This window comes from Sus scrofa, chromosome 3 (assembly GCF_054392235.1).
Source record: "Sus scrofa isolate SSC_HxYL_T2T_F1_AM1 chromosome 3, Sscrofa_HxYL_maternal_Yorkshire_Landrace_v2.0, whole genome shotgun sequence".
NCBI classification, from domain to species: Eukaryota; Metazoa; Chordata; class Mammalia; order Artiodactyla; family Suidae; genus Sus; species Sus scrofa.
The window spans coordinates 85,169,081-85,181,220 of record NC_139385.1 but is presented as its reverse complement, the minus strand read 5'-3'; the positions used below and the strand labels follow the sequence as shown (position 1 = coordinate 85,181,220).

Below are 12,140 nucleotides of genomic sequence, written 5' to 3'. Positions count from 1 at the left end.
CAGATAAAATGCCAAAATTCATCCATACAAATATCTGCCCTGCTTATTAAATTTTAATCTTGCTTATTAATAATCTTTTTAAACATTTAAGACTTCAAACTTACTAATAATTATACTGATTACCTAAGATATACTCACTCACTTCTTCTAAGTGAACAGAGGGAAACTGTCACATGCTGGCTTTTTTTTTCCCTCCAGGTAAACTTTTCATTGAAAAATACAGAAAAATGCATAAATCATGTATGGTCAATTTAATAAATTTTTACTAAGTGAACATACTTTCATTCTAGACCAAGAAACAGAACACGAGAACCCCAGAAGTCCCCCTTGATCTTCTAATCACTCCTCCCAACTAAAGGTAATCATCAACCTAACTGCTATCACTATTGGTTAATTCTGCCTGTTTTTTACCTTTATAAATATAAATTCCATTTAGAAAACACATGGTATTTACTCTTTTGCATCTGGCTTCTTTTGCTCCTTGTGATATTCATCTACACTGTTCATTCAGTCTCACTGCTGCATAGTATTCCACTAAGGGAATAAGCCAGAACTGATCCACTCTACTGTGATGGACATTTGGGTTAATACCAGTTTTCGGCTTTTAAAAATAGTGCAGCTGTAAATATTTTTGGAACTGTCCTTTGGTATACATATAGGTTACTACTGGGAATATATACCTGAGAGTGGAACTGCTCTTCAAGAATATGCACATGGAGTTCCCATCGTGGCTCAGTGGTAACAAACCCAACTAGTATCCATGAGGATGCGGGTTCAATCCCTGGCCTCGCTCAGTGGGTTAAAGTATCTGGTGTTACCGTGAGCTGTGGTGTAGGTCACAGACAGGGCTCAGATACCACGTTGTTGTGGCTGTGGTGAAGGCCGGCAGCTGTGGCTCCCATTTGGCCCCTAGTCTGGGAACTTTCATATGCCTCAGACGCAGCCCTAAAAAGCAAAAAAAAAAAAAAAAGTGCATTTTTTCTGTATAACTACATCATCTTCTTATTCACTCTTTGCATGCTATATATTTCTCTGTCTTTTTACTTTCAATCTTCTATGTCCTTATATTTAAGGTGTATATCTCTAATAAGCAGCACCATTTTTTTTAAACAACCAATCTGACAATCTTATTTTTTTGTTAATCAACCTATATACATTAAAATATAACCATCTGGGTTAGAGCATCATCTTATTATGTATTCTTTTTCATTACTTTGGAGTAAATAATTATTTTTCTCGTTATTCCATTTCTCCCCTTTATTGGCTTATTGGTTGTATAGTCTTTTACTATTTAGTGTTTACTCCACAAGATGCCTACTTGATTTCATACACTCAAATCTAAATTAGTACTTTTATCAATTCCCAGATAACACCAAGAATGAAGAATACTTACTTTTATATTTACCACCTTTTATAGTTTTGTCATACATTTTCATTCAAAATATATTAAAAACCTTATAGGACATTGTAAGATATTTTTTGCCACATATTCTATGTCTCTCATACTTTTTTCCTGTATTTTCCATTCTCTTTTATGTGCTTCAGTTGGATATTTTCTACCGACTTATATTCCAATACACTAATCTTCTCTTCAACAGGGTCCAATGTGAGGTTCAACTAAGCTAATGAGTTAAGTTTAGCTATTACAGATTTTAGCTCCAGAATTACTTTTTTTTCAATAGAGTCAGTTCTCTCATGAAATTCTTCATCTCATTTTCTATATTCTCAAACATTTTATTCATAATTATTTTAAAGATCATGCCTGATAACTCACATCTAGATTATTTATGAATTTGTTTTATTTTCTCTTGGTCCAGTTTCTAGATATGGTTATTCATTTTTAACTGAGTGATGGATTATTATGCATAAAAAACTGAAGTGGGAGTTCCCGTCGTGGCGCAGTAGTTAACGAATCCGACTAGGAACCATGAGGTCGCGGGTTCGGTTCCTGCCCTTGCTCAGTGGGTTAACGATCTGGCGTTGCCGTGAGCTGTGGTGTAGGTTGCAGATGCGGCTCAGATCCTGCGTTGCTATGGCTCTGGCATAGGCTGGTGGCTACAGCTCTGATTAGACCCCTAGCCTGGGAACCTCCATATGCTGTGGGAGCGGCCCTAGAAATAGCAAAAAGACAAAAAAAACCAAAAAACAAAAAAAACTGAAGCGACTTGGTGTTATATTACATCAGAAAGGATTCATTCCATCTTTTGGCAGTAGCTCAACCAACTGTGGAATTAAGGTCACTGAATACTGGACTACAGTTTTGTAGGGCTTGATCTACTTCTGGTTTATCCACTTTCAAGGGGATAGTCCTCTAGGGAGCCCGGTGGAGAGCCTGGATGTTCTTTGTGGCCCCATCCTCCTTGACAGATCCTAAACTCCAATTTTTGTCACCTCCAGCACCACAAAACTGCCAAAACTGTGTTCAGCTTTTCTACTGCCTTTTGTTTGACTTCTTAGTTTCTTGCCCTCTACACCTAACAAGAAGTAAGTGCTTTGTGGGGCAAACTTCTGGGTGGTAAGGCTTATTTTTTTTCATTTCTCTAGGATCTTGGCCCTTAAATCAAAGCTTCACTGGTAACCCAGAGTTTTAACTTTTGTCTTCCTATCTCAACACATTTGCTAAAAGCTACCTAGGTTCTTTGATTCTTGGTGGCTGCCTTTTGCCCAGCTTCTCATATTCTAGCCTCACATGAAGAATCAGCAAATGCCCCAAGCTTCAAGGTGCTTCCCCTCTTTTCCTGATCTTACTTGTCTTGGTAGCTATCTAATCCTGTCAAACAAACAAACAAAAGATTGTTTTGTTATTTATCTAGTTTTTTTGGAAATTCTCAGTAGAACCACTGGTGTGCTACTAGCAAAGGTGGAAGCCTATGGTTCTCTACTCATTTAAACTTATTCTTTTGGGGAAGCGGCCTGAAAACATGTGTTCCTTCTGTCCTCTCAATTCTTCCAAACACTGTTAAGTCATTTTTTTCTTTCTAAGAATTTGGTATTATAATAATATCAAATCCAAATGGTAACTATGAAAGATAAATTACTGACTACATTTAGACAGAGTGATCTAAAATTTTGAGTGAATATCGAGAATGTACTGGTTTTAAATTCAGTTGTCATGGTTATCTATGTCAGTTTACATTAATTTATACTTCTTTTGGAACTCTAGTACAACCTCACAGACAAGCAAAACCATATTGTTACACTGAAAACTGGCTCTTTAGTATATCTGACCTCAGGTAGAGAGATGAGTACTTACCGTATTCTAGTATCTAACAATTCCTTAATCATTGCCACAACTTCATCATCATCTTCAGATCCTAGAAATAATTACAAATAAAACATATCAACAGTAGAAATTTTAGGAGTTCCTGTCGTGGTGCAGCAGAAACGAATCTGACTAGGAACCACGAGTTTGTGGGTTTGATCTCTGGCTTTGCTCAATGGGTTGAGGATCTCGTGTTGCCATGAGTTGTGGTGTGGGTCACAGATGCAGCTCGGATCCCATATTGCTGTGGCTGTGGTGGCTGTGGTGGTAGACTGGCAGGTGTAGCTCCGATTAGACCCCTAGCCTGGGATGTGGCCGTAAAACGACAAAAGACAAAAATTTAAATTTAAATTTAAAAAAAAAAGCCAGTAAAAAGTTTATATCCATGTTAAGTACTTATGTTAAAACAGAGTGATTTTAACTTAATGTCTCATTCAAAAAAATGAAAGCATAGAACATGTAACTTGGTATAGTGATATAAATGAATGTGGGGAAAGGGAAAGATCATTTGATTCTCTGAAGAAAAATTAAGCACTGTTCAACTCAACACTTGGTGATATATGTGAATATCCTGAAATAATCTGATCTACTAATGATGGTAGGATTTGAATTTGGCCAATACATTTGTAAATTTTCATCTTCCTCAAGGATTGAAAACTAGCAGAGAAAAGGTATTGTCTGGATCTTGATGGCTACTTTGAGACAAAAAGGCATATCTTCTTTGTAAGTTAAGTTATATTTTCAATTTCACAATTCAGTGGGGTTTTTTTGTTTTGTTTTTTGTTTGTTTGTTTGTTTTTTTAGGGCCAAACTCATGGCATATAGAGGTTGCCAGGCTAGGGATCGAATCGGAGCTGTAGTTGCACCTATGCCACAGCCACAGCAACACCAGATCCAAGTTGGATCTGTGACCTACACCACAGCCTCTGGCAATGCCAGATCCTTAACCCACTGAGCGAGGCCAGGGATCGAACCTGCGTTCTCATGGATGCTAGTCAGATTCATTTCTGCTGAGCCACAGTGGGAACTCCTCAGTGGTTTTCAAAATGACGGTCATACTATGGAGTTCCCATTGTGGCTCAGAGGTAATGAAGCTGACTACTATCCATGAGATTCGAGGGTTAAGGTTCCGGTGTTTCCATGAGCTGTGGTGTAAGTTACAGATGAGGCTCAGATCCTGCTGTTGCTGTGACATAGGCCAGCAGCTGCAGCTCTGATTCAGCTAGTAGCCCAGGAACTTCCATATGCCATCGGTGCAGCCCTGAAAAGCAAACAAACAAATGAAATCCCAAAATGACAATCATATTAAATACAGATACAAGCTTCATGTAAAGTCTAAAATATTCTACAAATCTGAGCAAAAACTTTCATTTTGTTTATCTGTTTCTTTTTCTTTTCTTTTTTTTTTTTTTTTTTGGCCACTCCCATGAAATACAAACGTTCCTGGGCCAAGGACAGCAGTAACAATGAGCAATAAGCCACAGCAGTGACAATGCTGAATCTATAACTGCTAGGCCACCAGGGAACTTCTCATTTTGTTTGTTTCATTTTTGTTTTTCTTTTACTTTGTAAGGTTATATACTGATCTTCACATATGTCTATTTTTTTGGCTGCACACACAGCATATGGAAATTCCCAGGCCAGGGATGGAATCCAAGCCACAGATGCGACAATGTTGGATACTTAACCCACTGTGCCAGGCTGGGGATTGAACCTATGCCTCTGCAGTGAGCTGAGCCAATGCGCTTAGATACTTAACCCACTGCACCACAGCGGGACCTCCACATATGTCTATTTTTATGGGGTTTATATTTTTTGAAAAATTTATTTACTTTTGGGAAAACTAAAAATGCAGCTAGTTCAAATTACAATGTAACGATATAAATATTAACATTAAATGTTAAATTATATCAACTTTGACATTTAAATAAAATAAATGAAATATAATAAAGCTAATTCTCTTACATCAGCAAGCCTACATTCCATTCCCCACCATCACTTCCACAGTCAACCACTATCGTGAGTTTAATGGACATCTTTCTAATATATATTTACATTTATGTGAGTACATTTACATACACTATACACACTCTTCTACATACCTTATTTTTTTCTATTTAACATATCTTAAAGGTCTTTCCATATTAGCATATGCCTCAATTTTCAAGAGAGGTGCATAGTAAATTTTTTGTATGGATTTACCTTTGGTTAGTTTTTTCATTATTTTGGTTGTTTCCAGCTTGTTGCTCTTTCTAACAATCCTATAGCATCCATGCTTGTGTAAAGTATACATCAGTGTACTTTTGCAAATACATTTATGAGATAAATTCCTAGTGTTGGGTGGAGAGACTTACGTATTTTTAAGTTTTGGTAGATGATGTCGTCAAATGGCTCTCAAAACATTCTATCAATTTTACGTACATATCTATCAACAATACATATAACTGTTTCATGTATTATTGAAAATTTGCATAAATGGTATATATATAAATACCCTTTCATTTTTCTTTATTCCTTAATATTTCCTTTTTTATCTTTTCACATTAATATCTCCCAGTCAAGTTTACTCCTTTTAACTACTAATATATTTTTTAAATATTTCAAAAAAACAAAAACAAAAAAAATGTTTTTGAAAAAGCAAAAGAAACTTGTTTCCAATCAACATGCTTCCATGTTCTCTTTTTTTTTTTTTTTTTTTTTTTTGTCTTTTTGTCTTTTGTTGTTGTTGCTATTTCTTGGGCCGCTCCCGCGGCATATGGAGGTTCCCAGGCTAGGGGTCTTATCGGAGCTGTAGCCGCCAGCCTACACCAGAGCCACAGCAACGAGGGATCCGAGCCGCGTCTGCAACCTACACCACAGCTCACGGCAACGCCGGATCGTTAACCCACTGAGCAAGGGCAGGGACCGAACCCGCAACCTCATGGTTCCTAGTCAGATTCGTTAGCCACTGCACCACGACGGGAACTCCCCCATGTTCTCTTGTATACAATTATAAGACTCAGTTAGAGTATACATTTACAAGTGAAATTGTATCATCTAAAGATGATCATACAAATGTTTGTGTATACACACACACCCACCAAACAGTACCTTTCTGATATTAGAGAAAGGAAAACTTTCATCAACAACAAATACAACAGTCATAGCTAATATTTGAGGAGTTCCCATTGTGGCTCAGTGGTTAACAAATCCGACTAGGAACCATGAGGTTGCAGGTTCAATCCCTGGCTTTGCTCAGTGGGTTAAGGATCCGGCATTGCCGTGAGCTGTGGTGCAGGTCGCAGATGCCGCTCGGATCCCACGTTGCTGTGGCTCTGGCGTAGGCCTGGCAGCTACATCTCCAATTAGACCCCTAGCCTGGGAACCTCCATGTGCCACTAGTGCGGCACTAGGAAAGGCAAAAAGACCAAAAAAAAAAAGCTAATATTTGAGATCCATATATAGTTACTCTTCCAAGTGCTTTACATTAAATAACTTATTTTAAAAAGGTACAAAAAACAGAAACCACAAAGGACAAGATGAAAATATGTGACTCCATTAAAAAAAAAAAAAGAACTTCTGTGCTTGCTTCAACAGCACAAATACTAAAACTGAAATGATACTGAGAAGATTAGCATGGTCCCTTTGCAAAGATGATACACAAATTTTTGAAATATTCCATATTTTAAAGTAAGAAAAAGAAAAATTTCTGAATGACAAAAGCTATCCTAAACTTAGTGAAAAGATAAGGCATGGTTAGGGAGAAGTTACTTGCTATGAATGTACCTAACGAAGGATTTATACCCACAATATTTTTTAAAAACTTGCTAAAACCAATACAAAAAAGACAAATAATTTGATTTTTTAAGTGGGCAAAGATTAGGAACAGGAAATTTACTGAAAAAGAAAATATTGGTCGGAGTTCCTGTCGTGGCTCAGTGGTTAATGAATTCGACTAGAAACCATGAGGTTGCAGGTTTAATCCCTGGCCTTGCTCAGTGGCTTAAGGATCCAGCGTTGCTGTGAGCTGTGGTGTAGGTTGCAGACACAGCTTGAATCCCACGTTGTTATGGCTCTGGCACAGGCCGGCAGCTACAGCTCTGATTAGACCCCCAGCCTGGGAACCTCCATATGCCATAGGAGTGGACAGAAAAGGCAAAAAGACAAAAAAAAAAAAAAAAAAAAAAAGAAAGAAAATATTGGTCAGTCATATGACTACTGGCCATATGTTTATTAAAAAAGCCTTCAGGCTCAGTTTTTTTTTTTTCTTGTCTCTTTAGGGCCACACCCATAGCATATGGAGGTTCCCAGGTTAGGGGTCCAATCAGACCTATAGCTACTGGCCTACACCACAGCCACAGCAATGCCAGATCCAAGCCATGTCTGCAACCTACACTGCAGCTCATGGCAATGCCAGATCCTTAACCCACTGAGCAAGGCCAGGGATTGAACCTGAGTCCTCACAAATACTAGTCAGATTTGTTTCCACTGAGCCATGATGGGAACTCCTTCAGGTTCAGTATTAATTGGGAAATACAATTAAAATAAGACACGATTTTACCCTTAACATATTGGTTTAAAAAAAAAAAAATGTGGAGTTCTCCATGGAGCTGAGTGTTAAGGATCCAGTGTTGTCACTGCAGTGGTTTAGGTCACTGCTGCGGGGTAGGTTGGATCACTGCCTAGGAACTTCCACATGCCCCCAAATAAAGTAAACACAAAGTGATGATAAAGACATAAGAAAGGTGAAATTCTTACACTCTGCTAATTTGCATGTAAACTAGAACAATTTATGACAGTTCTTTTAGCAATATACTCTAAAGCAAGTCTCCACAAGTGAACAAAGAGACATACAAGGATGCCCACTGCAGCACTGTGTGTAATAGAAATTAGCACAAACAATTCACCGAATGTAAATAAAGGAACAAATTAATTAACGTAGTTTATTCATATAATGGAATACTATCCAGCACTTAAAAGAGAACTACATTTTCAAAATGGATGTTTTTCAAAATACGTGAGAAAAGGAACATTGCATATAACACAAGTTATTTAAAAATATAAGAACAAAACCCAACACTTTAAGTTCCCTTCAAAGACTTATATGTGTAGTAAAAGTTTTAAACTAAATTTACATACATTTCTGGAATTAGAAAGGGAGGGGAGTTCTGGGTCTTTGGCTTTATTATTTTGAAATGATTCTAAAGCAATTAAGACAAAAAGGTTTATTTTTGGTTTTGTTTTCGTCTTTTTAGGGCTGCACGCTCAGCATATGGAGGTTCCCAGGCTAGGGGTTGAATTGGAGCTGTGGCTGCCAGCCTATGCCAGAGCCACAGCAACTCGGGATCCGAGCCAAGTCTGTGACCTACACCATAGCTCATGGCAATACTGGATCCTTAACCCACTGAGCAGGGACAGGGATCAAACCCTCATCCTCATGGATACTAGTCGGGTTCGTTAATCACTGAGCCACGAAGGGAACTCCAAGGGAAAAAGTTAACATTTGTTAAATCTGAGAGGAGGGAAAACTGGTGAGCATTATATTATTTTCTGTATTTTTGAGAATTTTTATAATTGAAAATTTTAGTTTAGTATAATAGATTTAATTTACACACAAGTTTTTACAAAGATGGGTAAAACTAGTATACAGGAAGTTTTGTCCCCACTGGAGTTAGTTCCAGAGCTAAATACAGTAAAATGACAAAAATCTGTATCCCCATGATTTCTGAATCAAAACAAATGTGAGAAACGTAAAACATTTTTCTTTTTTAAAAGGATAAATATTAATGATCTAAAACACAATTACCTGCTTCTCCTGAAGGTGTTTCCTCAGTAACTAAAGGTAGGCCAGATGCAAAGAAATCCATAATTGTAGCATAAATATCTGGTTTCAGTAAATTCCAATCTAACTCTTCACTTTCCTGTAAATATTTGAAGGAAAATGCTACATTTCCACCAAAGAGCAAAGATAAATACAAACAATTGAATCTTTTCCTATACATGTTCTATACTTGGCAACAGCACCCATTTCTGGAAAATATATGTCAGTCACTATTCTTAAAGAATCTAGTTTATAATGACCTTTAGAAGATACAATCTTAGAACATTCCCCATTCATTCAGCAGACTTGTATTAAGTGTGCTATATATACATGACCTGTAGAGGGGATACCAAAATGACTAAAAGACATGTTTTCATAAGGTGAAGAGCGTTAACACACTGAATGGATTCTCTGTGTTTAAAAAGGATAATAGGAGTTCCCATTGTGGCTCAGAAGTAACAAACACAACTAGTATCCCTGAGAATGTGGGTTTGATCCCTGGCCTCACTCAGTGGGTTAAGGATCCCGGGTTGCCATAAGCTGTGGTGTAGGCTCAGATCTGGCATTGCTGTGACTGTGGCTGTGGCATAGGCTGGCAGCTAAAGCTCCAATTCAACCCCTAGCCTGGGAACCTCCATGTGCTGAGTGTGGCCCTAAAAAGAAAAGAAAAAAAAAAAAAAAAGAATAAAGAGATTTCCGTTCTTTTAAATAAAATAGGATATACTACTTGATCAATTATATAGGATATCCCAGGACTATTCAAAAAATTCAACTTACATACATTACCTAAGAGTATTGAAGAAACCCAATGACAACTGTAGAACCAAAACTGTAACGTGTCTTACCTACGGCTACTGTTCTAGAGGACTTGTGGACTGTCAACAAGACTGTTATCCTTAAGAAAGAATCCATAACTACTTCATTTTTACATCTGGCCAATTAGTTGACTCCATTTAAAAAAGAAAGATAGAATTCTTAAATATCCAAATAGGACTAACATCTAAAACAAAAGGAAAAACTATTAGATGTAGTCTATTTAGACTCTCAGGAGGCTGTTAACTAGGGTCTTTGCTTACGTAATATTAAAAACTGAGTCTTCATGCACAAATGGAACCATTTTTGATATGGATTAAGAACCAATTTAGACAGTACACAGAAGGTAAGATAAACAGGCACTACTAGGAATACAAAAACAAAACTAGTGAGATGCCTTAGCCATTGGTAATGAGAACTACTTCTAGGAAACATTTTAATAAATCATTTAGAAGATGGAAACAGAGGGCTGCCTCAAAGCTTCTGTAAACAGTGGGCTACAATGAATAGGGAAGTATTGTATTAAAAAGAAGAAAAAATATCCTAATGTCCGAATGAGAAAAAAGGCAGCAAATAATCTGCAAGTATTATACACATTTAGGGAAAAATCCATAACTGATGCATAAAGAAGCCTCTGAATTATAAATTACAAGTCAGAAAAGGAAACAGGCAACCACTGAAGATATCAAGTAAATGGGAGAGTCCATGAGGAGGAGGTATCTGGAAGAAAACAAATCAACTGAATAGTCTACCTATTAAATACCAGTGTGTGCCCTAACTTGGAATATTATTTATTGGTTATAGCATTTCATTAAAGAAAAAAATAGAGATGGAGAAATTTCAAAAAAGGTAACTAAATTATGAAGGTAAAGGGAAATAAAATATGATTTACCAATTTCAAATAAAAAAAAGAAAAACCCTTATAAGCTATAATCATGTTTTCTTCTAAAAGAATTTTTATATAGCATAGTCTGTAATGTAAAAGAACTAAATAAAATCTTAAAATACATAACTTCCTATTTGTAAAATGAAGACAAGACAAACTAGTTATAAGAATTAAATTTCTAGGCGTTCTCTTGGGGCACAGCAGGTTAAGGATCACTGCAGTAGCTTGGGTCACTGCTGTGGTTCGAGATCAATCCCTGGCCCAGGAACTTCCACATGCCATAAGCATGGCAAAAAAAAAAAAAAAAAAAAAAGAATTCAACGAAAAAAAAAATTTTAACATTGTAAATTAACTATACTTTAACTAAAAAAGAATTATATAATATACGCAAAGCACTAGTGCCATGTCAAACATGTTGGAAGTCCTAATATATGCTCATCCTTCCATCTCCTTCAAAAAAGATCAAAGAAAGAAAACTGAAGAATAACAAAGATGGGTCATATGTCTATAAATTGGTAAAAAAAAAAACAGGGATTGGTGAACACAGATTTGCTCACCACAATCCTACATTTGGGAAAACTACTTGAAACCTGAAAATTCAATTTAGGAAATTTCATATCATTGGTCCCTTCTAAACAAAAATTTCTCTGAATGCACACTATATGCTAAGCATTGCTCTAGGTGAGCTTAACAAGATGGATGATCTTTATCTTCATGGAGTTTACATCCTAGTGTAGCAAAGAAAGGTAATAAACAAAAAATACCACCAAGTGATTAAATGCAATGAAGAAAATAAATAGGGTAATAAGCTCCTAGAAGAGCTTTTAGTATTATGCTCAAGAAAGGGCTTTCTGAGAATTTAGAACAGGTAACACTTTAAACAACTGCGGTGGGGGGGGTACATTTTACAATTGAGATATTTGTGAGAACAAAGACAGCCACTGGGATTGCCAGTGAGGAGGAAAATCCTAATTCTCCTCCACACATAAATAGCTACAAGAGAATACCGGATTGGATGGAACATGTCGATAACTCAGTATGTTGACTTTAATGGTACAGCAAGAACTCAGAGCAATCCTTTGAAACTGCTCAAGAGAAGCTGATTGGATACTTTTGATTGTGATGCAAAACTGGACAAGTGATTAAGTTCAATATATATATCAATTAACAGATTTACAAGAATACACATTATAAATTTAAAGTTCATTTCTCATTAATCTCAATTATACTCAAAAAAGAAACAGCCCTTTCTGGCAAATATGACCTCTGATGTTGAATAGGTAGCATATTTAGCTTGATTTTTTGACATTAAGAGGTTATCTAAGTATTGCAGAAGTATACAAACTGTGCTCTTGTCTGTGAAGCTCTGAAGAATAATC

The 12,140-nt window shown here is 36.6% G+C and overlaps 1 protein-coding gene and 1 non-coding gene across 4 annotated transcripts in view; one reads left to right on the top strand and one right to left on the bottom strand.

The window, feature by feature from the left end:
* Positions 1-12,140, bottom strand: part of NFU1 (NFU1 iron-sulfur cluster scaffold) — a 30,089-nt gene that overhangs the window by 3,390 nt on the left and 14,559 nt on the right. For 2 of the 3 annotated variants that reach the window (XM_021087413.2, XM_021087412.2), the window contains exons 5-6: positions 9,048-9,162; positions 3,254-3,314 (exon numbers count right to left, since the gene is read on the bottom strand). In XM_021087413.2, the coding sequence (XP_020943072.1) occupies positions 3,254-3,314; positions 9,048-9,162 (176 nt within the window). The remainder of the gene's footprint in view (positions 1-3,253; positions 3,315-9,047; positions 9,163-12,140) is intronic. The other variant, XM_085019042.1, reaches the window with a different exon arrangement.
* LOC146404740 (U6 spliceosomal RNA) lies at positions 6,823-6,929 on the top strand. The gene has a single exon (XR_014842678.1). It is a non-coding gene; the product is annotated as a U6 spliceosomal RNA (small nuclear RNA).